Source organism: Microcaecilia unicolor, chromosome 3 (assembly GCF_901765095.1).
Source record: "Microcaecilia unicolor chromosome 3, aMicUni1.1, whole genome shotgun sequence".
In the NCBI taxonomy this organism is placed as follows: domain Eukaryota; kingdom Metazoa; phylum Chordata; class Amphibia; order Gymnophiona; family Siphonopidae; genus Microcaecilia; species Microcaecilia unicolor.
The window spans coordinates 146,378,233-146,404,452 of NC_044033.1; the positions used below are offsets into that span (position 1 = coordinate 146,378,233).

General features: G+C 45.0%; 1 protein-coding gene across 1 annotated transcript in view; it reads left to right on the forward strand.

Moving 5' to 3' along the window:
- Positions 1-26,220, forward strand: part of COG2 (component of oligomeric golgi complex 2) — a 129,265-nt gene that overhangs the window by 28,758 nt on the left and 74,287 nt on the right. The window contains exon 6 of the mRNA XM_030196435.1: positions 25,634-25,742. Coding sequence (XP_030052295.1) covers positions 25,634-25,742 — 109 coding nt within the window. The remainder of the gene's footprint in view (positions 1-25,633; positions 25,743-26,220) is intronic.

A 26,220-nucleotide genomic window follows, 5' to 3' on the forward strand; every position in this document is an offset into this window, starting at 1 on the left:
AATGAGTTAAAACTTAAGAATTGGCAATAGTAGAAAAAACGCTGTGAAGTGGGCTTTTATTTGCATAACTTTTCCTATGGAAGATTTTTTTTTCCTGTCCTAGGATTTGAAGGGAAATTAAATCCTTGGACTAAATATGTACTCAGTACATTGTACTGTTTTGAAACAGTAACTTAACAAAATAATATATGATGGCAGCTAAAGACCCATACGTTCTATCCAGTCTTCCCAATAAAGTGGCCAAAGCCTTACCTGCCAATCCATGCAGATGACACTCCGTCATAATCAAACACTGGCATCACAATTAGTGCAGTTGGCAATTTTCCACAATAACCCCAAATAGCTATATTTGATACAATCATGGAAGAGTGGTCTTATAATTTTGGTTGCAGCATAACAGTATTCATTGTGAGAAGGAGGAGTGGCCTAATGATTAGTGCAGTAGTCTTTGATCCTGTCAACCTGGGTTCAATTCCCACTGCAGCACCTTGTGACCTTGGGCAAGTCACTTAACCTTCCATTTACCCCAGGTACAAAAACTTATATTGTGAGCCCTCTAGGGACAGAGAAAGTACCTGCATATAATGTGTATAGTGCTGCATACATCTAATAGTGCTATAGAAATGATTAGTAGTAGTAGATTAAACCAACAATCCCAATAATGTTGTGAACAGCCCCATCTTCATCTTGTCTTGTCCAAGCTGTACTTTCACCACCTCCTCTTAAATTTAAAGTGTATTTTTTTTTTATTGAAAAACTACTAAATAAAGCAAGACATACATAAACATTTTCAGTACAGGAACAGAGAAGAAAACATAAGCTTCAATATTCTAACCAATTAACATGCACAAAGTGGTTTAATTTCATCATAAAACAACCAACCCCTCACTCATCAAACCATAAATGACCTCAGTAGCTCAAAGTCCGGATCATACACATGATTTCCTTCATGGTGATCCTGATCCCGCCACCAGTCCCATAGCACAATCCACCCCCCCCCCCCCCCCCCGGTTAGGCTCCAGTTCACAAATTTAAAAGATAACTGTGGGCTCTCTATGGTAACCTGTCCCAGATAGGTGACCAAATTTGTTGGAATTGCCTCCAAGCTCTAGAAGATCCCTTTTTGGCATCCAGCCATTCCATCTTCCTCAGATGGTATAGTTCATTTCCCCATGCAGTCACTGAGGGAGCAGAAGGTTGTCTCCAAAGTGCATTTCTGAGCAAGAAGGAATGCTTTGTGTAACACTGACTTTGGTCCTTTTCTTAGTCCTAATGGGATGAAGTCGGAAAATAGCAGAGTATTGGCACACAAAGGTATTCTCTTCCCTAGATTCATATAAAAGTAGTTCAGTATCCTCCTCCAAAAGAGCCGTATCTGCTCACAGTCCCAAAACATATGTACTAAGGATGCTGGGGAAACCTGGCATTTAGGGCATGCCGCACTATCTTGTATCTGGGCCAAGCATGCTTGATGCGGGGAAATATATAGCCTCAGTAGGAATTCATATTGCTGCTCTTGTAAAACAGTAGAGCGTGTGAATTTTCTGATATTTTTCATCATAAGACGCAGACCATCTCGTGTCACCTGCACCTTTTGCAGCAAATCCCTATTCCAAGCAGTGGCCACATGTTCATGATCCCATTTAGGGGCCAAATTACACAAACTAGATCAGTAAAAAGACAGGCTGGCCTTAGTTTGTCTGGCTAAAAGAAGTGTTTCAGAGACCAAATCCACCATGTCCTCATTCAAGGTTCAAGCACCCAGCATATCAATATAATGCTTAACTTGTATATACACATACCGATCAAACTGCAACATCCGTCCTTCTTTCAAAATCTCAAAAGATTTCATTTTCCCTTCCTCTTGTCTCCAAATCTCATACAAAGATCAGACCTTGACCAATCCAATGCTTCAGATACAATTTAGTAGTTCACAGTTTTATTAAACTTAATATACCATATTATATAACTTTTTATATCAAAGTGGCTTACAAAAATTTATATAAAAATAAATTAAAAATTAGAAAAGGAGCTACAATGGTTATAGGAAAGCCTAGAACACAGGCACACACACACACACACATGCTATATCAATAATTCTCTCCAATTAACATCCCCGAAACACATTGGTAAATAAACATTAGCATTAGGATCCAAATCTTTGTTACCCGCCAAAGTAGTAACATTGTCAACCTTGGAGAAATTTTCATTTGTTTACAAAACCAGTGTCATCCCTGCCTTATAGAAACTACTGGATGACTCTTACAGACAATATCTGTTATCAATAGAAATCAAACAAAATAAAACATGGAAAAGAAAATAAGATGATACCATTTTTATTGGACATAACTTAATACACATATCAAGAAATGTATTAAGTTATGTCCAATAAAAAAGGTATCATCTTATTTTCTTTTCCATGTTTTATTTTGTTTGATTTCTATTGATAACCTTTAAGAGTGGACTAACACGGCTACCACACCTCTCTACTAGACAATATCTGATAAGGTATTTTAGTATGCAGATAATACAACAAATGCACTGGTGCAATAAGCTGTTGCTTCAAGAGGACAGGAGTAAAATATGATATTCCTTGTATCCAGTCTACTAAATGTCTCATGATACTTGCAATATTAACGCAAGTCCAGTAGCACTAATTCACCATGACCCATGGGCAAGGATAACTAGTGCATAGTAGCCCTGGGTTTCTTGCCATTCCACAAAATTTGTTTTAACATTTTATAAAAAAATTGTTACATCTTTGTTAGTCACATAGTAAAGGTCTGTAACACATATAGCCACCTTGGGAAGAGTACCATCTTATATAACACTATACGCACTGCAGACCCAAATGTAATGCTGACCATAGATGTAAAACATCTATAGACTTTTTTTTTTAGTAATACAGTATGGTTCTCAGAATAAGCCTTAGCCACATTTTTAGTTAAATATATTCCCAGGTACTTAAGTTTGTCCACCTTTTGAATATGAAAATTTTCAATCCAATCTTTATCACCAAGGATTGAAAGACTTTTTGCCAGTTTCACAGGAACAGCAACTACTAGTGCAGCGTTGGTGTCTGATCAGATGAAAAGAGTCTTGCTGCATCATGAAACAGTACAAGTGCCTTAATTACATCTGAAAGAAGGTCCTCATTAACATCCACAAGATGCTTGGCAAGTATGCAGTCATTTGCACTGTCAGCTAGTAACTTCAAAGTGGTCCAGATTTTCTGATACAGATTTAAGCATCATCAGAATGCCGTTCCATCTAGTAGAAACAACCTGCTTTAATGTTGTTTGCAAATTCTGTTGTAGACGGGCGTGCTTAACCCTAGTGACAATTTCTTTGCATGTTGTAATCAGCTCAATAAGTGGTCGAAATGGTGAACTATCCGCAATGGGTTTAGAGTCCAATGCATGACACAACCAAATTGATATTATACCCAGTACGTGGAAACCAGATCTGGTTGTGAAATGTAGCCTTTACATTTGTTCAATTATCTGTAATGTAAAAATTGTTTTGATATTCTGCATCAAAATTAACCAGAATTTTATATATGACTGACATGATGTTAGCTGTCTTCGCTTCCTCCATGTATTTCATAGCCAAGACATTAAACAAAGCAGATACGTATGTGGAAAACAATATTTAATTGATATGGATCAATAAAAAATTAAATATTGTTTTCCACATACGTATCTGCTTCGTTTGGTGTCCATCTTGGAGTTTGCAGATAGATTACCCTGCTGTTTTCTTGGATCATAGCCAAGACATTTGCAGAAAGTTCCCAGTTTGAATTAACGTGTAATGTGCAGTTACAGTAATTTATCTGGTTTAGTTGATTCAAGGGTTCACATATTGGTTGTCACTGCCAGCCTGGGAAGTCCAGATAATTGCTTTAGCTTAATTTTCTCAGTGTTGGCCAAGGTGGATAAATGATGAGACACAGTTCAAGCACTGGGAAAGACGTCATTAATTGGCACGTTTCCATATTTCACCCCCCAATGAAATCAACTTTGAAGCCAACACTTTAAAATCTGTGCCTTTGATAATGGCGAATGGCCTAATATCTTTGACGCACATTTCAGCACAGGCATTGACAATAGCATTCCTAGCTAAAAACATAGATTTTGGTCAATCTGGCACATTTTGAAAGCCTGGCATTGAAGTTATGGTTTATGTCCCTTTGTATGCAGCATGGTGAGCTTTTAGACCACTTGTGCCATCCCACGATTTCCACTTCAGCACACCATGGCACTGCATACAGCAGAGGCGTATCTGAAGTTCGGCGGTAGGGGGGGCCAGAACCAGAGTGAGGGGGCACATTTTAGCCCCCCCGCGCCGTCACCTACCTTTGCTGGCGGGGGACCTCAACCCCTGCCAGCTGAGGTCCGCTGCCTTTAAAAATATTCCTTCAGCTGGGGGGGACCTCAACCCCCGCCAGCCGAGCCGAGGTCTTTTAAGTTCTTCTTCGATCGTCCTCCGTGCTGTTCAAAGCTGCTGAATCCAGTTTCGGAGTCTGATGTCGCAGCACGTTGTACGTGCAGGACGTCAGACTCACAGAAACAGAGTCTGTGAGTCTGACGTCCTGCACGTACAACGTGCAGCGACGTCAGACTCCGAAACTGGATTCAGCAGCTTTGAACAGCACGGAGGACGATCGAAGAAGAACTTAAAAGACCTCAGCTCGTGTGGTGGGGGTTGGGGTCCCCGCCAGCTGAAGGAATATTTTTAAAGGCAGCGGCAGGAGGAAGCGGACCTCGGCTGGCAGGGGTTGGGGTCCCCCGCCAGCAAAGGTAGCCCACGGCGACGGCGGGGGAGGGTTGACGGCGGTAGGGGGGTCCAGGGTGAAATCTGCGGGGGCCCAGGCCCCTGTGGCCCCACGCAGATACACCCCTGGCATACAGACCACGTGACAGCAAAATCCGCCATCAATGTTGATCTTTTCATAATGAGGCAACGCATCGCTTTGGCCTTTGCATTTCCAAAATGAGATGTGTTCGCTTTTTTAATTTAGTAGTTTTTCAAAATCGCATTTTTCGAAAGCTTTCATCGTCTGCATCATGATCAGTATCCCAATATGCAAAGACATCTAAAACACATCAGTGAAAATGCATTTCACTAATTTATATATATGGAGTAACAGGGGACTTTTATGCTTGTGACTTGTACTGTTTTACAAGTTGGACAGTAGCACCCCTGGGTCCGACTAAGTAAAGTTCTGAAAAGATAAGTAAATTTAAAAATTATTGGGAGAAAGTTTATATATATATATATATATATATATATATATATATATATATATATATATATATATATATATATGAAGTTAATGTTCTAAAGAAAAGTTGACTGGTGAAGAGGCTGATGCTTTAGAAATCGCCACGTAAATCCTGTGAAGGTGGTGGGCGGTGAGTATCCCTGAGGTCACTTGAGTAAAAAGCTATTAGAACTGGTGATGAACCTGATGTAATTGGAGATATATTGAATGAGCAATCGATCTGGCAGAGACTGAGATATATCAATGAAAAGTGAAGTTGGAAGGATTTAAACTGGATGTGAAGAAGTGCTGTGGTTATATTTTGGAATCCAGTATAAAGATCAGATAGTGTGCTAGTGAATGAGTTGTAATGTTTTATGACACTTTTCCCTTCAATGCATTTTCTTATTTGGCCAGCAGATGGTGTCTGACCTCTGCTTTATAGCTGTAGCAGAGGTCTTTTTACCTTACCTTCCCCCATGTGGAAAGAGGAAAACTCCTGAGAAGAGTAATCTGCAGTGCCATTGGCTAGAAATCTCTTAGTGCTAGTGCTCTGAGCCCTGAAGCCCAAGATCTGGCAAGAATGGCCTGGAATTTCTACAGTCTCAGAGTGGGAGTGTGTATGGAGAGTGAAGACCTCTTCACTGAGACCCTGTTCAAATCCTATGAGCAGTTATTTTTCCTGAACTACCCAGGTTTTATTTAGGTAGTTAGTGTTTATTAGTTTTAATGTGGATTTCTGTTATTTTACCTGTTAACTGTGTGCTGTTTACATGTTTTTACCATTCACTGTTCTACCTTTTTTTATGATAATAAACCTAATAGTTTATTAATAGAAAACTAACAACTTATAGCAGCAGCTTCAGAGAGCATTTTCCATCTCACAGATAGGCTGCAGAGAATACCTTCTCCTGCTTTAGACTTAGCCTGGCCTCAGAATGACATCCTATAGTATATCTCCTATCAAACTGAGCTCTCTTTTTCATCAAGCACTGCCATTTCCTCCCCTCACCCTCCCCACTGACAGTTTGAACTTCGTGGGTGTGGCTTGGATCTCTTTCAGGGAGAGAAAACTAACAAATAGAAGTTGCTTACCTGTAACGGTAGTTCTCCTTGGACAGATGATCTTGCAGCCACACAAGTGAAGTTACTCCCCCATGACGTAACGGACCCGGACATATAGCAAAGCTTAAAGCTTTAAATGAAACGCAGTTTACTACGCCTGCGTGCAGCTTCCCGCCATATCTCCCCCCCATAACCCCTCAGAAGTCACCGCCCCTTTCCAGTTTGGTAAAAGAGCTAGCGGCAACTTAAGGGAGGGTTGGGAGGGATTGTGTGGCTGCAAGATCATCTGTCCAAGGAGAACTACCGTTACAGGTAAGCAACTTCTATTTCTCCCTGGACAGATTCTCTTGCAGCCACACAAGTGAAGATTCCCCAGCTCCACAGGTAACAGGTGAACAAGACGCCCCTGCGGGCATACATGGTACTGTAAAGGAACAGAGAAAAAAGGTAAAACTGGTACCTGTGAGAGGAGGAGGTGGTAGTTGACGCCTCAGGACACAGAAGACAGGACCGCCTGGCCGAACGCCGCATCAGTAGCTGAAGCGGAATCCAGGCAGTAATGTTTCACAAAAGTGTGCACCGTGGACCACGTAGCTGCTCTGCAAATGTCCTGCAGGGAAGTTCGTTGCAGATGAGCTTTCGTGGCCGCCATGGCCCTCAGATTATGAGCTGTAACATGCGGAATCTGTGAGGGAGTGGCTGCGGCGAGCTGGTAGCATAAGGTGATACAGTTCGCAATCCACTGGGATAGAGTCCCCTTGGTTACTGGCCTTGAGCAGTGAGGGGAGCGGAGTGAAAGGAATAATTGAGAAGGCCTATTGGTGCCTTTAGTTCTATTCAAGTAGATGGTAAGGGCTCTCAGGCAATCCAGCGTATGAAATCTCTTATGGTCCTCGGAAACATGTGGAGGAGGAAAGAAGGTAGGCAGCATGATGACCTGATTGAGATGGGAAGGTGAGACCACCTTCGGTAGAAACTTCGGATGAGTACGGAGCACAGCCTTATCGTGTAGTAGTTGAGTATAGGGTGGATAGTGGACGAGAGCCTGGATCTCGCCGATGCGCCGTGCCGAAGTCAACGTGATCAAGAACAGTGTTTTCCAAGTGAGATATTTGAGGTCGGTAGACTGAAGTGGCTCAAATGGAGAGGCTGTGAGTGCATTGAGTACTAGGTTAAGGTCCCATGCCTGAGTTGGAGGGCGAATGGGAGGATAGAGATGCATGAGTCCTTTGAGAAAACGTTTCACCACAGGGTGCTGCATGAGGGATAAGTCATCCACCGGGTCATGGAACACCGAGAGAGCTGAGAGATGGAGCCGGATGGAGGAGTAAGACAGCTGTGACTCTGAAAGATGGAGCAGGTAATCCAAGACGCGGGAGAGAGAAGCGTTGGCAGGGTGGAGGTGATGGCCGGAACACCAGCTAGAGAACCGCTGCCATTTTGCATTGTAAGACTTGAGAGTAGAGTCCTTCCGGGACGCGAGGAGGACCCTCAGCACTCCGTGTGAGAACATCAGGTTGGAGTGGGGCTGATCCGCCAGGCCATGAGGCGGAGGGATGCGAGGTTTGGGTGCAGAAGACTGCCCTGCTGCTGTGTGAGAAGGTCCGGTTCCAGCGGCAGCTGAAGTGGAGGGCATGTCGTGAGGTTCAGGAGAGCCGTGAACCAGGCTTGTCTCGGCCAGTACGGAGCTATTAACAACAGAGATGCTCCGTCTGACTTGGCCTTTTGGATTGTCTTGGAGATGAGAGGGATTGGAGGAAATGCATAGAGGAGGCCCTCTGTCCACGAAATGTGAAAGGCATCTTCTGCTAGTCTGTGCTGACTGGGAAACTTGGAGCAGAATCTGCGACACTTGGCGTTGAGTGGGGATGCGAAGAGATCGACGAGAGGGTGACCCCACTTGTCGAACAGATCTTGCGTAACAGTGGTCTTGAGTGACCACTCGTGCGGTTGTAGTTTCCTGCTGAGCGAGTCTGCCAAGGTATTCTGCACTCCGGGTAGGTAGGAGGCTGAGATGGTGGACCGAAGCTTCAGGACCACCTGCCAGAGATGCAGAGCTTCCCGGCACAGGTGTCGGGAGCCGGTGCCGCCTTGCTTGTTGACATAGTACATGGCCACCTGATTGTCTGTCTGCACATGAATCCGCTGTTGCGAGAGGTGTGGCTGAAAAGCTTGAAGCGCTAGTCTGATGGCTCGCAACTCTAGCAGGTTGATACTGTATGTGATTTCTTTGGGCGTCCAAAGTCCTTGAGTCATGTAGGAGCCTAGATGCGCTCCCCACCCTTGCTTGGAGGCGTCGGTTGTTAGATAAACGGACGGTAGGGGAGGGCGGAAGGGCATACCCTGGAGGAGATGGGGGGCGTGGGCCCACCATTGCAGCGAGGTCTTTAGACTGTGAGAGAGTGGTATCTTGGCAGATAGCGGTTGAAGAGCTTGGATCCACCTGTCCCGGAGGTGCCACTGTAGGGATCTCATGTGGAGCCTGGCTAGCGGAAGTACTGGAATGGTAGCTGCCATGTGGCCCAGAAGCACGAGTAACGTTCGGGCAGAGGTGACTGAGACCTGGGTTAGGTGGGCGATGAGGATGGAAATCCGTGTGGCCCTGTTGAGGGGCAAAAACGCCAACATCCGCGGGGTCTGGAGGACCGCTCCTATGAACTCGAGATGTTGCGTGGGAATGAGGTGAGATTTGTCCAAGTTGATGAGGAAACCCAGAGTCTGGAGAAGTGAGGTGACCTTGTCGAGAGAGTGGAGGGCCTCCTGAGCCGTTGGCGACGCGATGAGCCAGTCGTCGAGGTAAGGGAAGATTGTGATCCTTTGCTGGCGAAGGTGAGCGATGATGGTGATGACACATTTTGTGAACACTCGTGGTGCTGAAGAGAGGCCGAAGGGAAGGACTCGGAATTGATAGTGGTGAGAGTGGACCTGAAAACGCAGGTAACTTCTGGACGCTGGGTGGATTGGGATGTGGAGATATGCATCCTGCAGGTCCAGGGACACGAGCCATGCGTTCTGATCGAGCAGTGGCAGAATCATTTGGAGAGTCGTCATGCGGAACTTTTCTTTTTTTAGAAATTTGTTCAGGGAGCGTAAGTCCAGAATAGACCGCAAACCGCCGTTCTTCTTCTGAATAAGAAAGAACCTGGAATAAAATCCCGTATTCTGGGAACATTCTGGTACCGGTTCGATTGCCCTGATGCGCAGGAGGCGGGAAATCTCGCCGTGAAGTAGGTGGACGTGAGACGAAGGAACCTGTGAAGTGACTATGCGGGGGAGAGGTGGGAGGGTCGTAAAGTGAAGTAGGTACCCCTGGTTGACAATGGAGAGGACCCACTTGTCTGATGTTATCGGGGGCCAATGAGGGGCAAAAAACTGAAGACGACCTCCCACCGGTAGCTGCATAGCCATCTGCTTGTCAAAAAGAGGACAAGGGTTTGGGCGCCGTTGAGGGCGCTGGCTTGGGTGCCCTTCGCTCACGATATGCTTTCTTAGACTGTTGAGGTCTATGTTGCTTGTTGTTAAACTTGTAGTTTGTGTTGTATTTATTGAAGGGGTACTGTCGCCGAGGTTGATACCTCCTCTTAGGCGTGCCATAGGACGAGCGATGAAAAGAGGACCTGGGCTGATTGATGTTGTCCTCTTCCAGGGTGTCCAGAGTGGTGCAATCTTGTTTGATGTTGTCGATGATATCCTTAACTCCGTCACCAAACAGGTTATCCCCTGTGCAGGGAGCATCAGCCACTCTGTTATGAACGTCCTCCCTTAGGCCGGATGCTTTTAGCCACGCTAACCGGCGTGTGGAAAGGCCTACCGCGGCCCCTCGGACCGACGTGTCATATGAGTCGTGGGCGGCTCTAATTAGATTGGTGGCGGATTCCTCCAGATTTTGAAGCAGTGGCCGGAATTGAGGTTGTAGTGCCGCAGGGAGGGAATCCAGTGCTCGTGAGAAGTTGTCTAGTATGGTGAATTGGTAGTCGGTGTAATGGAAGATGTGAAGCCCTATGCGGGCATTGAGCATGGAGCTTTGATACATCTTCTTACCCATGAGATCCATGAGCTTCATGTCTTTCGTTGGTGGAAAATTTGAATGGTCTCGTGAGCTTTTGTGTCTACGCATGGCGGACTGGACCACTATGGAGTGGTGAGATAGTTGTGGCTTACCGAAGCCCCAAGTATCTTGGACTTTGTATTTCGTATCCAAACTCTTCTTGGTGGGGAGAGATGTTAATGGGGTAGACCACACTAACTTGTGCTGGTCCGCCAACACTTCGTGCAAAGGCAACGCGATAATGTCTTTCGGTGCCTCCTTATAGCGCAGAGCCTGTAATTTTTTGGATCGGGGATCCGGTTGAGAAGAGGAGGAAATCCCCAAGGCTGCTGCCAATTTCATGAGAAATTTTGGATAGGAAGTATCCTCTGGTTGAGATGATTTAGATGGTAGCGGGGGAGAGGGGTCAGAAGGTAGACCCGGAGAGCCCGCGAGGAGGTCGGAGTGGGCGTCCGGAGAGGAGGATCTGGAGCATCTCTGAGATGGGGGTGGGGAAGAGCCAGAGTCTGAAAAATTGTCTGCAGCCAGAGAGTCTGAAAAGGACTCGGAGCGTGAGCGCTGCCGAGGGGCTGGTCGATCCGGGGGCGAAAATTCTGCCGCCGCCGGACGTGGTGGCTGCTGGCTGGTCGTGGGGTGCTGTTGAGCTGAGAGATTGTGATTAGCCAAAAAAGCACGCAGCAGATGGAGAATATCCTGGTTTGATTGGGACAGTGGCATAGAGGAGAAATCTGCAGGAGAGACTGCTGTCTGAACTCCTGAATGGTGGTGAGGAGAGAGTATTGCCTGTTTGTCCTGTGGAGAGAGAGGCATTGCCTGAGCCAGAGCAGGAGGAGAGGTGTCAGAGAAGTGCTTTGTAGCAGTCTGCAACTCAGGAGGGGAGGAGTAACCCTGATGGAGTGAAGCAGGGGAGGAGCTGTGGCTGTGATGCACCAGGTGGGCGGAGCCAGCCGTGTGATGCGATGAGTGGGAGGAGCCAGCCTTGTGATGCGAGTGGGAGGAGTCCTGACGGTGCCGACGAGCAGAGGAGGAGCTGCTTCGGTGCCGAGGTGCAGGAGAGAGGTGTTCTCGGTGCCTATGGTCAGGGGAAAGGCTCTCCCGGTGCCGAAACTGATCGGAGGCACTGTCCCGGTGCCGAGGAGGCAGTGGGGAGGAGGTGCTTCGGTGCCCAGAACGACCATGCTGGTTTTTGTCAGCGGATGGTGTTTGCTGGGGTTGAGTCTGAGCGCCGACAACTAGTTGGAGTTGTGGTGGCAGAGACTGTTGCCTTTTGCTAGGCAAGGCACTCTCCGGGGGTTCCTCACAGTGCCGTTTTTTACTCTTGGATTTCTTACCCGACTGCTGAGGTAAGTCCTGTACTGCTTTCAGTTTCAGATGTCTTATCTGCCTCGTCCGAGGGAGCATGGCTGCACATTTCTCACAGCTAGAGTCTAAGTGCGTCGTGCCTAGGCAGTGGACGCACAGGTCATGCGGGTCTGTGAGGGACATTTTATTGGAACAGCGTGAGCAGCTTTTAAATCCATGTTTCTTCGCCGACATGGTCGGGAAGAGGAGGGCTGCTAAATTAAATTGTTTGATAATTTTTAGAGAGAAAAAGCGATTAGCAAAATAACAAAAGAAAAAAATAAATGCGAGAGCTGCACTAACGATTTATCAACGGGTCTGACCGCCAGAGCGGGAAGAATAAAACTGGAAAGGGGCGGTGACTTCTGAGGGGTTATGGGGGGGAGATATGGCGGGAAGCTGCACGCAGGCGTAGTAAACTGCGTTTCATTTAAAGCTTTAAGCTTTGCTATATGTCCGGGTCCGTTACGTCATGGGGGAGTAACTTCACTTGTGTGGCTGCAAGAGAATCTGTCCAGGGAGAACTTATAGCAGCAGCTTCAGAGAGCATTTTCCATCTCACAGATAGGCTGCAGAGAATACCTTCTCCTGCTTTAGACTTAGCCTGGCCTCAGAATGACATCCTATAGTATATCTCCTATCAAACTGAGCTCTCTTTTTCATCAAGCACTGCCATTTCCTCCCCTCACCCTCCCCACTGACAGTTTGAACTTCGTGGGTGTGGCTTGGATCTCTTTCAGGGAGAGAAAACTAACAACTTATAGCAGCAGCTTCAGAGAGCATTTTCCATCTCACAGATAGGCTGCAGAGAATACCTTCTCCTGCTTTAGACTTAGCCTGGCCTCAGAATGACATCCTATAGTATATCTCCTATCAAACTGAGCTCTCTTTTTCATCAAGCACTGCCATTTCCTCCCCTCACCCTCCCCACTGACAGTTTGAACTTCGTGGGTGTGGCTTGGATCTCTTTCAGGGAGAGAAAACTAACAACTTATAGCAGCAGCTTCAGAGAGCATTTTCCATCTCACAGATAGGCTGCAGAGAATACCTTCTCCTGCTTTAGACTTAGCCTGGCCTCAGAATGACATCCTATAGTATATCTCCTATCAAACTGAGCTCTCTTTTTCATCAAGCACTGCCATTTCCTCCCCTCACCCTCCCCACTGACAGTTTGAACTTCGTGGGTGTGGCTTGGATCTCTTTCAGGGAGAGAAAACTAACAACTTATAGCAGCAGCTTCAGAGAGCATTTTCCATCTCACAGATAGGCTGCAGAGAATACCTTCTCCTGCTTTAGACTTAGCCTGGCCTCAGAATGACATCCTATAGTATATCTCCTATCACCTTCTCCCACTACTCCAACCAGAGTTACACCTAATCACACTGACCACCCTTCAACATCTTCTGTCCTTCTGTGACTGTTCTCTTGTGCTTGACTGCTTAAATATTTTAAATTTAAATGCTTTACTTTTTGTCTATTAGATTGTAAGCTCTTTGAGCAGGGACTGTCTTTCTTCTGTGTTTGTACAGCGCTGCGTACACTTTGTAGCGCTCTAGAAATGTTAAATAGTAGTAGTAGTAGTTAGCTCTGTTGTCCTGGACGGACTAAGAATCCTGGTGATTTGTGTTCTCTGCCTGTGGGTGTTTTCAAGGAACTGTGGGACTCCTGGGATTGTAGGTCCAGTGTCCTTAGAAACCACTGGGGAAATAACTTGAGGGTAGGAGACTCGCCCAGAGGCAAGCGGGACTCAGTCGGTGGGTGGAGGGTATGCCAGTGTAGGAGCATGTGCACAAGTGCGCGTGGGCCTGGGCAGTGCTGGGACAGACCCTCTAGGTGGCTGCAGGGTTAACCCCAGGTGGGTGGGTATCACTTAGATATTACGTGACAATATATCTTTTGAAAGTGCCTCATTTTATTTGATTAGCACAGTTTTCAATGTACACTGACCCTGTCATACATAATGCACTTTAAATAAAAGGCCCTTCCCCACCACCTAATATTGCCATTGCCAGAAACCATCAAGGGGATATTTCTATAAATGCCTACCTTGATGTGCCCTGGAGATAAAAGGCTGGGTGACAGTGGATGATTTACTGTTTTTTCATTGCCTGCTGGCTGGGCTGGGATGGGCTTGACTGACTTACTTGCTGCCTGGCTAGCTAGTGGGCTTGGCTGTCCTCTTTGGGACAGGAAAGAAGCCCAATCTTTCCAGCCTGTTGCCACTGTTCTGCCTGATACCATCCTAGTGGTCTAGTGGCTTCTTTGGGGCGGGAAAGAAGCCCAATCTTTCCTGCTCACTGCCGCTGCTCTGCTTGATTCTGTTGCTTATTCAGAATGGATGCCGAGACTTCAAACCGCAGCCTTGCGAGACTTCTGCTTGAAGCCTTGGCAGCCATTTTGAAGAGGCGTCAGTATCAAGCAGAGCAGTGGCAGCAGGCATGAAAAAGTGGGCGTTTTTCCTGCCCCAAAAGAGGCCACTAGACCACTAGGCTGCCTCTGTCCTGGCTCTCCCTCCTTTGCTGATGCTTGCCTTCAATGAGCAGTACCGGGCCATGCTCGGGGAGGAGCTGGCACACAAATTGCAGTTGCAATCTGCTTGGGCATCGAGGTTGCTTGCGCCAACTGCGGATCAGCCCCACATTCTTCCTGAGGCTCCAACCATGCCTATGGAGTGATGCTTGGCATCGGCGCTTCGAAAGAGTATTGATGTTGACATCCGACCCATGCAGCACCACTCTTGAGGTTGGGGGAGGAATCTTCCCCGGAGTCTGAGGGTAGGACTGCACCTTGGCGCTCTTTGGGCCGTGGATGTGGTTCCACTGAGCTGAGTTTGGTCTGAGTACAAAGAGGAGTTTGATTGGGATTGCTTATGATACTCAGAAAAAAAAAAAACCTTCATTACTTCTTGGAGGAGGAGTCTTATGGGGGTCTCTTCTGAACCCTCCCCACCTCAAGAGAGACATAAATCTCTACGTGAAGGTCTCTTTCACCGATTTTGTCAAGGAGATGGCTTTAGCCATCCCATTTAAGTTGTAGACAGAGGAGGAACCCAGGGCACAGATGTTATCAGTTCTGGACTATGAATCACCTCTGAAGGAAGGGATCACAGTACCTTTGCATCCTATCCTTGAAGATGCACCGACGAAGAACTGTTTGTCAAGTCTGACCTCAAACGAGCTAGGAGTTCCAGGACTCGTGCCTCAGCTTCCCCAGATAGAGAGACTCTGACACTAGACATGTTTGGGAGGAAAACTTTTCAGGCCTCAATGCTTATTTCCCACTTCCAGTCCTACCAGCTCTATATGAGCTTTTACTTGAAATCTTTGGTACACAGTATGCTACGTCTTGCAGATTCTCTGCCTCAGGAGCAGGCTGCAGAGCTTCGCCAGTTGGACAAAAAGTTACTGGAGTGTAGGAAGTATCTGGCCAGGGACGCTTATGTTTATTTGGTGTTTCATCCAGACTTTCCCACATGGGTGTGGGGATGTGCAGACTCTTATGGCTCTGTGTCTCTGACCTGTAACCAGTGGTTCAGAGGAGGTTGTCTCCTTGGCAAGGTATGTCTGCTAATCATTTTGGGAACAAGGTGGAGGAGATTGCTGACCTCATCATGACACATACTGATACCATTCAGTCCCTGTCTTGGCAGCCTCCAGCTGCAACCTCTTCTAGGAGGTTTACAAGTGGGCCTAGACGGCGACCCTACTACCCTCAAAGATGTAGGTTTTCTGCCGCCTTCTCGCTGTGCCCAGAACCCCCAGGCCCAGTGTTTTCTCTGCCTCTTCAGTCCCAACCACAGAAGTCCCATCTGGCTCCTCAGTCAAAGTAGGGGATAAGCTTCTGACTGGCTCCAGGAGAGCATAGCTGCAGTACAAGTAACTGTCCAGGACAATCTACTGATAGCGGGAAGGCTAAATTTTTTTCTATCGAAGGTGGCCCCTTGTAGCCTCGGACAGGTAAGTTCTTCAGATAGTCCGTCTCAGTTACACACTACATTGGCATCTGAGACCACCAAATTGCCCACAGAGAGCATCTTACATCAGCTCTCAGCACAGACAGGTACATGTAGAGGAAATCTCTGCCCTTCTACAGACCAGTGCTGTTGAACCCGTTCCACCAGGGGAAGAAGGGAAGGGATTCTAGTCCAGGTACTTCTTTGTGCCCAAGAAAGCGGGAGGATTTTGTCCCATCCTAGACCTAAGGGCCCTGAACAAATTCCTGGTCAAAGAAAAGTTCAGGATGATTTTCCTGGGCACACTTCTCCCCATGATTGAGGACAAAGATTGGCTATGCTCTCTGAAAGGGTACCTATACCCACATTTTGATACTTCCCAGTGAAGAAGTATCTCAGATTTTGAATAGGGAAACACCAATACCAGTACTGCGTTCTGCCATTTGGCATTGTCTCAGCTCCCAGGGTGTTTACCAAATGTCTGGTGGTAGTAGCAGTGTATTTACACAGACTAGGAGTCTGTGTTTCCTTATCTGGATGATTGGCTGGTCAAGAGCACAATTACCGGAGGGAACGAGTCAATGCACCTGTTTGGGTGTTAGAGTTCGTGATAAATTACCTAAGTCCCTCCTACTCCCAGTTCAGTAATTTTGGAGTACATAGGAGTCCTACTAAATATATTGCAGTCTCTGACTTTTCTTCCTCAAGTGAGAGCAGAGCCCTTGATAACGCTCACCTCGCAGGTACAAAGCAGCAAGCAGGTCACAGCTCAGCAAATGTTGATATTAATGTGCCACATGGCCTCAACAGTGCATGTCACTCCCATGGTACATCTCCATTTGAGAGAGGCCCAATGGACTCTAGCTTCCCAGTGGTCTCGACGACTGGGAATCTAGAGGATGCCATCCAGAAATTCCTCCAGAGTTGACTCATGCTCTTCTCTGGTATGCAGTTGGGACAAATTTGACTGTGGGACTACCATTCCAAATTCTACCTCAGAAGTTGTTGCATCCAATTTGGAATGGGAAGCTCATGTAAATGGGCTTCACACCCGTGGAACTTGATCTACTCAGGAAAAGACTTACCATATCAACTTCCTTGAGCTCAGGATCATTTGGAACGCTCTAAAGGCTTTCAAAGTTCGGCTACAGAACCAAGCAGGGGGTGGGGGGGTATGGGATCCTACCCTTTGTGTCAGGAGGCAGTTGGAATGTGGCAGTGGGCCCTCCTTCACAGAATGGTCCTTTGAACCACGTACCTAGCAGGCAAGAACAGCCTGGCATACAGACTGAGTAAGGGTTTGCAACTGCACAAATAGTCTCTCAACATGGGCATAACCTGCAAGATCTTCCGAGAATGGGGCACTCTCTCCTTGGATCATTTTGCCACACATCTCAACAATAAAGTCCACCAGTTCTGTTCCTGGCTCAGACCACATGGCAGACTAGCATCAGATGCCTTTCTCCTACACCGGGGGAAGGGTATTCTTTTTTTTTTTTTTTTTTTGTTTCCCACTTATGGCAGGCTCAATGCGGCTTACATGGGGCAATGGAGGGTTAAGTGACTTGCCCAGAGTCACAAGGAGCTGCCTGTGCCTGAAGTGGGAATCGAACTCAGTTCCTCAGTTCCCCAGGACCAAAGTCCACCACCCTAACCACTAGGCCACTCCTCCACTGTATGCATATCCTCCAGTATGTCTCATAAAGAAGACTTGGCTAAAACTCAGACAAGACCAGGGAACTATGATCCTAATCACCCCTTATTGGCTAAGGCAGATCTTGTTTCCTCGTCTGGAGTTATCCTCCAGAGATCCGTTGAGATTGGACTGTTTCCTGACCCTCTTCATGCAGAACAGAGAATTCCTTCTGCATCCCAACTTCCAATCCCTGGCCCTCACGGTTTGGATGTTCAGAGCATAGAATTTGTGTCCTTAGATTTGTCTGAGGGTGTCTCATGTCTTGCTGGCTTCCAGAAAAGACTCCACTAAGAGGTGTTATTTTTTTAAATGGAGGAAGTTTGCTGGCGGTGTGAGGGCAAGACTTTAGATCCATTCACTAGCCCTGCACAAAAACTGCTTGAATACTTCCTGCATCCTTCTGAGACTGGTTTGAAAACCAACTTGGTAAGGGTTTATTTCAGCGCAGTTAATGCTTATTAGCATGTAGGAGGTAAGCTCATCTCTGTACATCCTCTACTTGTTCACTTCATGAGAGAGGTTTGCTGCTGACAGAGCCCCCCGTCGGACCTCCCACTGTGTCATGGGATCTCAACGTTGTCTTAACCCAGCTGATATAAGCTCCTTTTTGAGCAACTTGATTCCTCTCATCTGAAGTATTTGACCTGGAAAACTGTGTTTTGGGTGATTTTATTTGTAAAGGGGATTACTGTTGAAGTGCAGAGGGTGAAAAGGGATACTCAGTCAGCAAAGATTTTTATGGTGGTGGCATTGATCAAGTGTGTTTACAGTCGGTGAGCTTCAGGCCCTAGTAGCAGATCCACCTTACACTAAATTTCATTACAATAGAGTAGTTCTCCACACATACCCTAAGTTCCTTCCTAAGGTAGTGGTGTAGGTGTTCCATCTTAATCAGTCAATCATTCTGTCAGCATTTTTCCCAAAACCACTTGGGGGTTCATTTTCAAAGCACTTAGCCTTCCAAAGTTCCATAGATTACAATGTAACTTTGTAAGTCTAAGTGCTTTGAAAATACGCCTCTTGCTCATCCTGGCAAAAGTATGCTTCATATCTTAGATTGCGAGCAAGCCTTAGCCTTCTATCTGGAGCAGACTAAAGCCCATAGACAGTCCACCCAGCTTTTTGTTTCTTTTGACCCAAACAGGATGAGGGTAGCAGTTGACAAACACACAATTTCTAATTGGCTAGCAAATTACATTTCCGTTACTTATGCCCAGGCTGGACAGACTCTAGAGGGCCATGTCAAGAGCAGAGGAATAGCCTAGTGGTTAGTGCAGCAGACTTTGATCCTGGGGAACTGGGTTCAATTCCTTGTGACTCTGGGCAAGTCACTTAACCCTCCATTGCCCCAGGTACAAATAAGTACCTGTATATACTATGTAAACTGCTTTGAATGTAGTTGCAAAAACCATAGAAAGGCAGTATTTCAAGTCCAGGTTCCATTCCCATAATGTCAGAGTCATGGCGACGTCGGTAGCCCACTTGAGGTCAGCCTCCATCGAGGAGATCTGCAAAGGTGTGATGTGATCTTCTGTCCATGCATTCACATTACATTACTGCCTTGAGTAGGATACCCAACGTGACAGCCGGTTCAGTCAGACAGTTCTGCAGAATGTATTTGATGTCTAGAATCCAACTCCACTCCTCTAGGCCTGATTTTGTTCTGTTCCAGGTTGTACTTTCACAACTAGAATGTATATAGTTTTCAGGTTGATTGACTTCAAGGCCTTGATGTTTCGAGGTCTTGTTGTCCTAGTGTTGTTGTTTTCAGTGAGCCTGGTAGCTAGGGTTTCCCAATTGTGAGAATTCAACTATCCTACTTGTCCTCAGAGAAAGCGAAGTTACTCACCTGTAGCAGATGTTCTCTGAGGACAGCAGGCCAAGTATTCTCACAAACTCTCCCACCTCCCCTTGGAGTTGAATTCTTTAGCTGAATTACATGACTGAGGTGCCCGTGCTTTTCATATTGGGTGGGAATGCACCAGTGCACACGCTGTGGGACGCTGCTAGAAATTTCTATAATCTCACTAGCCAGGGTCCTTACCAGGCTCCTTTGGATAATGTCGCCCAACTGTGAGAATACTTCGCAATTCATTTTTACCCATTCTACACCACTTAGGATTTTGTAAGCCTCAATCATATCTCCCCTCAGCTGTCTCTTTTCCAAGCTGAAGAGCCCTAATCTCTTTAGCCTTTCCTCATATGTACTCTACCCCGTTCACAGTCATCCAAGTAATCTGAGCTTGCTCCCTCACCTTCCGAGCAAAGGGTTCAGTCACTAAGGTGAATAAAATAAGGGATAACAGGCACCCCTGCCTAGTCTCTCTGAGGATTTCAAAGGCCTCCGTATAGCTACCATTTACCTTAATCAAAGCCATAGGTGAATTATATATTGCTTGAATTCATCCTTGTATACAGGGTCCCAGCCCTTTTTTGCTCAGGGCTTTATAAATAAAAGGCCACGAGATCCGATCAAAGGCCTTTTCCATGTCAACAGAGAGAAACACAAAATCCATCTTCACCTTTATGGCCTTCTCTGTTAAGTTAAGAACACTCCTGATATTATCTCCAGCTTGTCTTCCTTGTATAAACCCTGACTGATCTGGGTGTACCAGCCTTGGGACCCATCTCATCACACGATCAGCCAGGATCCTAGTGAAAAGTTTCGTATCTATGCAGAGTGAGGAGATTGGTCGATAAGAACAACATTCAGTAGGATCTTTTCCCTCTTTATGAAGAATAGCAACCCCAGCCAGTTTATGAAATATGGGAGCTTTCCTAGTGATTTGAATAGATTCAACATGGCCTGTAAAAGTAGCTCCTGAACGTGCTTATAAAATTTGATTGTAAACCCATCTAATCCTGGGGATTTTTCAGGCTTTACAGTTCCACCCCAGAGGTCAGTCTGTCTAGGAGGGCTACGTCTGCGGCATCTACTGTCCTCAGGTTAACCCATTAGTGCCCAACGTTCCCAAATGGGATTTTATTATGGGAACATTGGGCACTAATCGGTTAATAGAGTCAAAATATTTATTAATTTCACTATCATCGACTACCCTTTCAGGAGTATATAATGTTTTATAGAATTCCACAAATCTCTCTCTGATCTCTTTCGCCCTCCTCACCTCACCACCATCTGTTCTTTTAAATTATAAACTGATACTTTGTGTCTTCCTAATCTACTAGCTTTATTATTACATTCAGAAGATTTTTGCTTTAATAGTTGCAATTTATAATTCAAGTCCTCCAGTTTGTGATCCCCAATTTTCATTCTATGCTTCCACTATCTTTCCATCCTGGCTGTTTATGGGGCACCTCTAGTTTCCTAATAAGATGATAGACTATTAATTTCCTCTACTTTTTTCTTTTTACAATGCGCTTCAATAGATGTTAAGTGGCCTACGTTGTGGCTTCTAGACCTCCTGCAGTGCCTCACGGGAGTCTTCCTCAGTAACATTTGGCACAAACAATGCGTCACCTGCTTCATCGTAACTGGGTCATCCAAAAAGCTGTCTTTTAACTTCTAGTAAAGAAGGCTCTGGGACCTCCTTTCCTCAGTGAGACCCACCCAAACCCGGGGCTTGATCCAAACATGTGATTGGTTCTGTTTTGAAGTCTGTCATAGATAACAAGAACCATTTATCTAAGAAGATACAATCAATTCATAAGTATGTTTCTGGACATGAGAATAAATTTGATCACAATCTATTGGATGCAGCCATTGCAAGATGCCCACCGCATTAAGAATGCCCAAAGATTTTTGCTGTTCCCTCTTAGTCTGTCTACTATACAATGCCTGCCCACCCATGTTGTTCAGTTATGGAGTAGCAGTCAAGTTAAAATCCCCTCCCACAATAAGATACTCCTCTTGAAATTGCAAAATAGTATTTAAATGCCCCTTCAGAAATTCCCCTTGACCTATCATTTGGTGCATGCATATTCACTAAGGTATATTGAACACATTTGCTCAGTACCACCTCCATAAAAATCTTCGCCGAGTATCCCTTTTCACCCTCTGCACCTCAACAGTAATCCCCTTTGCAAATAAAATACCTATCCCTTGCCTCTTGCCCTACACCCTGAGCTTTTGCCCAAATAATAAGTGAAAATCTTGGATCGTGCACAAAGGGCTTGATTCTATATAGCCCTTTAGCCCTTAGCCATCCACATGACTAAATTTAGTCATGGGCATTTATGCCAAATAAAACTTGGTGTAAATGCCTACGCCTAAGTTGGCACGGAGTTTTTTTAGAAATGCCCATGACCCACCCATTCCACGCCCCCTTTTCCAATCTGCGTCTTAAAATTTACACGCATCACTTTACATAATATGCTTAGAAAAGTGTGCTTGTAAATTCTAATTAATGCCAATTAGTATCAATAATTGCTTAAGTGGCAATTAGCACTGATTGGCTTGTTAAGATAAGTTGTGTGCACTAATCGGAATATGACCTGATTTGCACGCGCAATTCAAGTCGAACTATATGGAATCTGGGGGATAATGTTCATGGGTTTTCAGCAAATGCGTGTTTCATACAAAAGCACACAAGCCTTGCACTCTAGCCAGTTCACGAAAGAAAGATTTCCTCTTGAAAAGGTGAATTGAGGCCCTAGACATTATAGGTCAATATTTTAAAACCCAAAGCCCCATGTGAACAGGAAATAATAAAAGAAGTATATACTTTCTCCCAGTATACCTTACCCACCAGCTCTCTTCCTCCCCCCCCCCCCCCCCCAAGAAAATAATTTAACTCGTGGGAAAAATCAGTTCTTCCCACCATATTTGAAGGAAGCAACTCTTATGAGTAGCCAAATCCATCATATTAACCGTATCCCTCTCCCCCCCTCACTTTTCATGCACTCACTGATCAAGAACACTCCCCAAACAGCACAAACATATTTCCATAGCACATTCACATCCCCTCAAAACTATACCTACTATACACTCTCATCCATGCAATACCCCCACCCCGCTCATTCCTGTCCTCTTCAAAACACAAGCACACCTGCTATATATATCCACTTGTCATGACCCTCAGTTATGTTAGTCATCAGAAACAGGGCTAAACCTTATAGCAAAATTAGATAAGTACCCAAACCCCCTTAAGTTCTTTCAGCGCAGTCCAGAAGGTGTTTCCTGAGTTGCAAGGCACGCTGATTGCTTATTGTGTCTATCATCTTTTTGTCAGTGGAAACCCACTAGTGTTTGGCGCGCATAAAGACGCACTGATCCTGGGTTCTCTCTCGGTATCCCTTCAACTCTTCCTTAAGAGGTCCCAGACTTCCTCCAGCATAGTTACAGTTTTATGGACATCATTAACAGTAATTAAGAGTCCAAAAGGTAAAGTCCATCTGTCACCATAGCTCTGGTGACTTCTCTGAAAATAGGCCAAATCCTAGAACTGTTCAATTTTTAGACCATTCCATTGCACAGTCCCCGGGTCCCTTGCTTTGCGCAGTAGCTTTTCCTTGTCAGCTTAGCTTTGAAAACACTCCAGGCGCTTCACCACCTTTTCTGAATTTTTGTACTCCGCCGTCTCTAGGACCCCACACGCTCATGAATGAGTTGCTTTGATGCTTTATCATATTACTTTTATCTGCTCCACTGCTGTCACGCTTTCCCTTTTGTTCGTGGTGACTTCCTGAATCTCTTGATTCCTTTTGTCACCCCCACCCCCTAGTTTAGCCTAATGATTAGTACAGTGGCCTGAGAACCAGGGGAGCTGGGTTCATTTCCCATTGCAGTTCTTTGTGACTCTGGGCAAGTCACTTAATCCTCCATTGCCCTGGGTACAAAACAAGTACCTGTATATAATATGTAAACCGCTTTGACTGTAACCACAGAAAGGTGGTATATCAAATCCCATCCCCTCTCCTATCCTAGTTTAAATGCCTGGAGAGATACTATTGAAATTTCTTCCCAAGGATCCTTTTTCCTGCCACAAAAAAATGTAGCCCATCATTAGAGTGTAGATTTTTTTCCCATATATTGCCTCATCTAAAATCTTCTTGATGACACCAGGCTTTGAGCCACTCATTGAACTTTCTGTATTATGAAGTTTTTCCTTTCTTTAGGTTGATAGTATCTCAGAAAAGGCTACAGTCTGCACCAAAGACTTTAACCCCTCCTTCAGCTTCTAGAAAGTTCTCTGCATTCCAAGTGTGCTGTTGTTGGCCAAGTCATTTGTCCTCAGGTGGATTACAATATCAGTGTTAGAATCCTTTCTTCCCTGATCACAATCAGTATTTGATTGGTATTCCTTTTAGCAAATGATCCTGGAAGACATATTTAACCTTGTTGGGATCCACGTCTGTGTCCTTAATGCTTCTGATAGTGGAGTCACCTAGCAGCAAGAATTTCTGTTATGAAAAGATTTGTCATTGCCTTGTGGGTGACACTTGCACCAAGTTATCTTCTTTGTCTCTGGCTCTACCTCAGTTCTTTTATGATTATGCTCTAGGGCTGCAAAAGAATCATGTAGGCATAACAATTGGGAGAGTGGATGCCTTTGTATCACAGATTGCAATCTGTCAGAGCTTACTGTGACATTTATGCCTGGATTGTTTTATCCTTTGTAGCAGTAGTGGTAAATTGGCTGGATGCTATGTAGTCTTAAAAGCTTCTTTAATTGTGGCCAATTCCTGTTTGAGTCTGTTGAGTTCTTTTCTCATAGAAGAAAGCTGGAGACAAATGAGGCAGCCCCTGAGCCTCCAGATGGTTCTCCTTAGGACCAACGAACCACGATTATTACACTGAATGAAAGCCATATTGTTTGGTTGTAATGAGTGTGAACAAGTGAACTATGATAAAGAATTACCAATCACCAAGATTACCTAAATGTGACCTTGAGGAATAATGTTGCCTATATACAGTAAACCCAGGGGTGGGCTGGATTATGGGTGTAACAGTCTGGATTAGGAGCCACAACGTATTGGCAATATGCCAAGAGACTATGGTAATGGAATCAAATTGGCTTTCAGGCTTTTTGTTTTTTACTGTCTTACTCTTGCCTGTTAGACTTAAAACTGGTCTACAATTATAGTATGATCTCAGTTTGCCTGGTCTTTTGCACTGAAAACATATGTTCACATATAAAGACAAAATAGTTCCATTTTTTTTTTAAATTTAAGCATAAATATTCTCTGTCATTTTAATCTAGAGGCAGGAGTTCTTAGCTTATTTTTGGGCAACTGAATTGGCAGATAAGTCATTACAGGTTTTTTTTTTTGCTTCTGATTTATAGTTTCTTTCTGTGTACATATATTAGTGGATAAAGCTCTTGAATCTCTTCTTGGTGCACACCTTTCAATCCAAGCAGCTGTGAAAATATTAGAACACAGGACAAAATGAAAAGAGATCTAGAAATAAAAACAAAACGAAATGATAAACCTAAGACATGGGCAAGAGACACGTTGATGAAAAGGTTCCAATTCTGGGTCATGTTTAGCTGTCTAAACGGAATTTGGGATACAGATTTATATATTACTTACCCATTTCAGAATGCATTTTAACTTGTATATATAGCATATATTATACTTGACTGTATGATTTTTCATCTGTACTTACGAATGTGAACTGCCTAAGGAACTGGAGCCAGCGTTTGAATCTTGTTAATTATTATTGGACTGGAGGAGAAAAGGGCAGGTTGAGTTCTGATGATTTTGTGGCATTGTCTGGTTTGCTGAATCATGACTTGCAATCAGACTTTTGCAGTCTGATCCAAAAATTGGTGGCCTATCTTTACCCTTTTGCTAGCCCCTCCTCCCACATGTGTGCAGATCCCAAATCAAGTTGGGTCAACAGGGTAAGGCTTTTAATCCCATGAAAGGTATGGTTCCTTGCAAATACCATAAATTATTTTAGTTTGGTCCTTTTTCCTTTCTCTTCTAGCTCAGTCGGAATTAGTTCAGGAATCCTGGCACCACAAGCTTTCATTCATAAATACATGGGGGTCCCCTCCCATTTTTAATAAACTCTCCCACTATACTTAGTCTGTTGTAGCAACAGTCCTTAATCTGGGAGCCAAACAACAGGGCTCCTTCCAGAAGCTTATTAGACATTGCTGTTTTTGATAACTGAGTCCTTCCCCACACCCTACCCCCAAGGGACTGTGACCATGGCCTCCATAGCATCCTCAGCCTGGGCCAACCTAAATATCAGACTTACTGAGTACCTATCGCATGGCAGTGTGAAACTTGAATTTTATGGTAAAATTTGTGTGTCTGTCAGTTTGAAACCTTTTCCTAACAAGATAACTTATTTCCCAGCCCACTTTTGACAGGACAGATTTTGGAGAGGATTGCCACAGAATTCAACCAGTTACAGTTTCATGCTGTGCAGAGCAAAGGTATGCCTCTGCTGGACAAAGTCAGACCAGTAAGTAGTACATAGCAGAGTTTGTGTAGTAGTAACCATGTCAGTAAATGAACGGCCCACTGTAAGAGCTGACAGCACAGGTCGCTGTTACTAGTTAATGGAAGCACTTGCCTGGCTTGAAACCACTTTTTGCCATTATTCCAGCCACTAGTATCTGGACCACTTTTCCTCTTAGTTGGCTCTTGTGCTAGAATTGTTTTGGGCTGGAAAAGTACTTAGTGACATTGGAAGGCAATGTTTGAGGTCATTCAACTGCAGGAGATACTGGATCAGTGTCAGTGAAATATTGTGGGATAGACATTAAAAATAGCAGTGTCCTATATAACTTTCAGTGTCATTAATGTGCTTTTATGTACATAATACTAATGTCCTTTTTATAGCTTTTTCTATCTGAAGCAGCTTTTTATGTACATAATACTAATGTCCTTTATATCTTTTCTTTCTGAAGCAATTTGACACACGAAGTATTACTTAATTA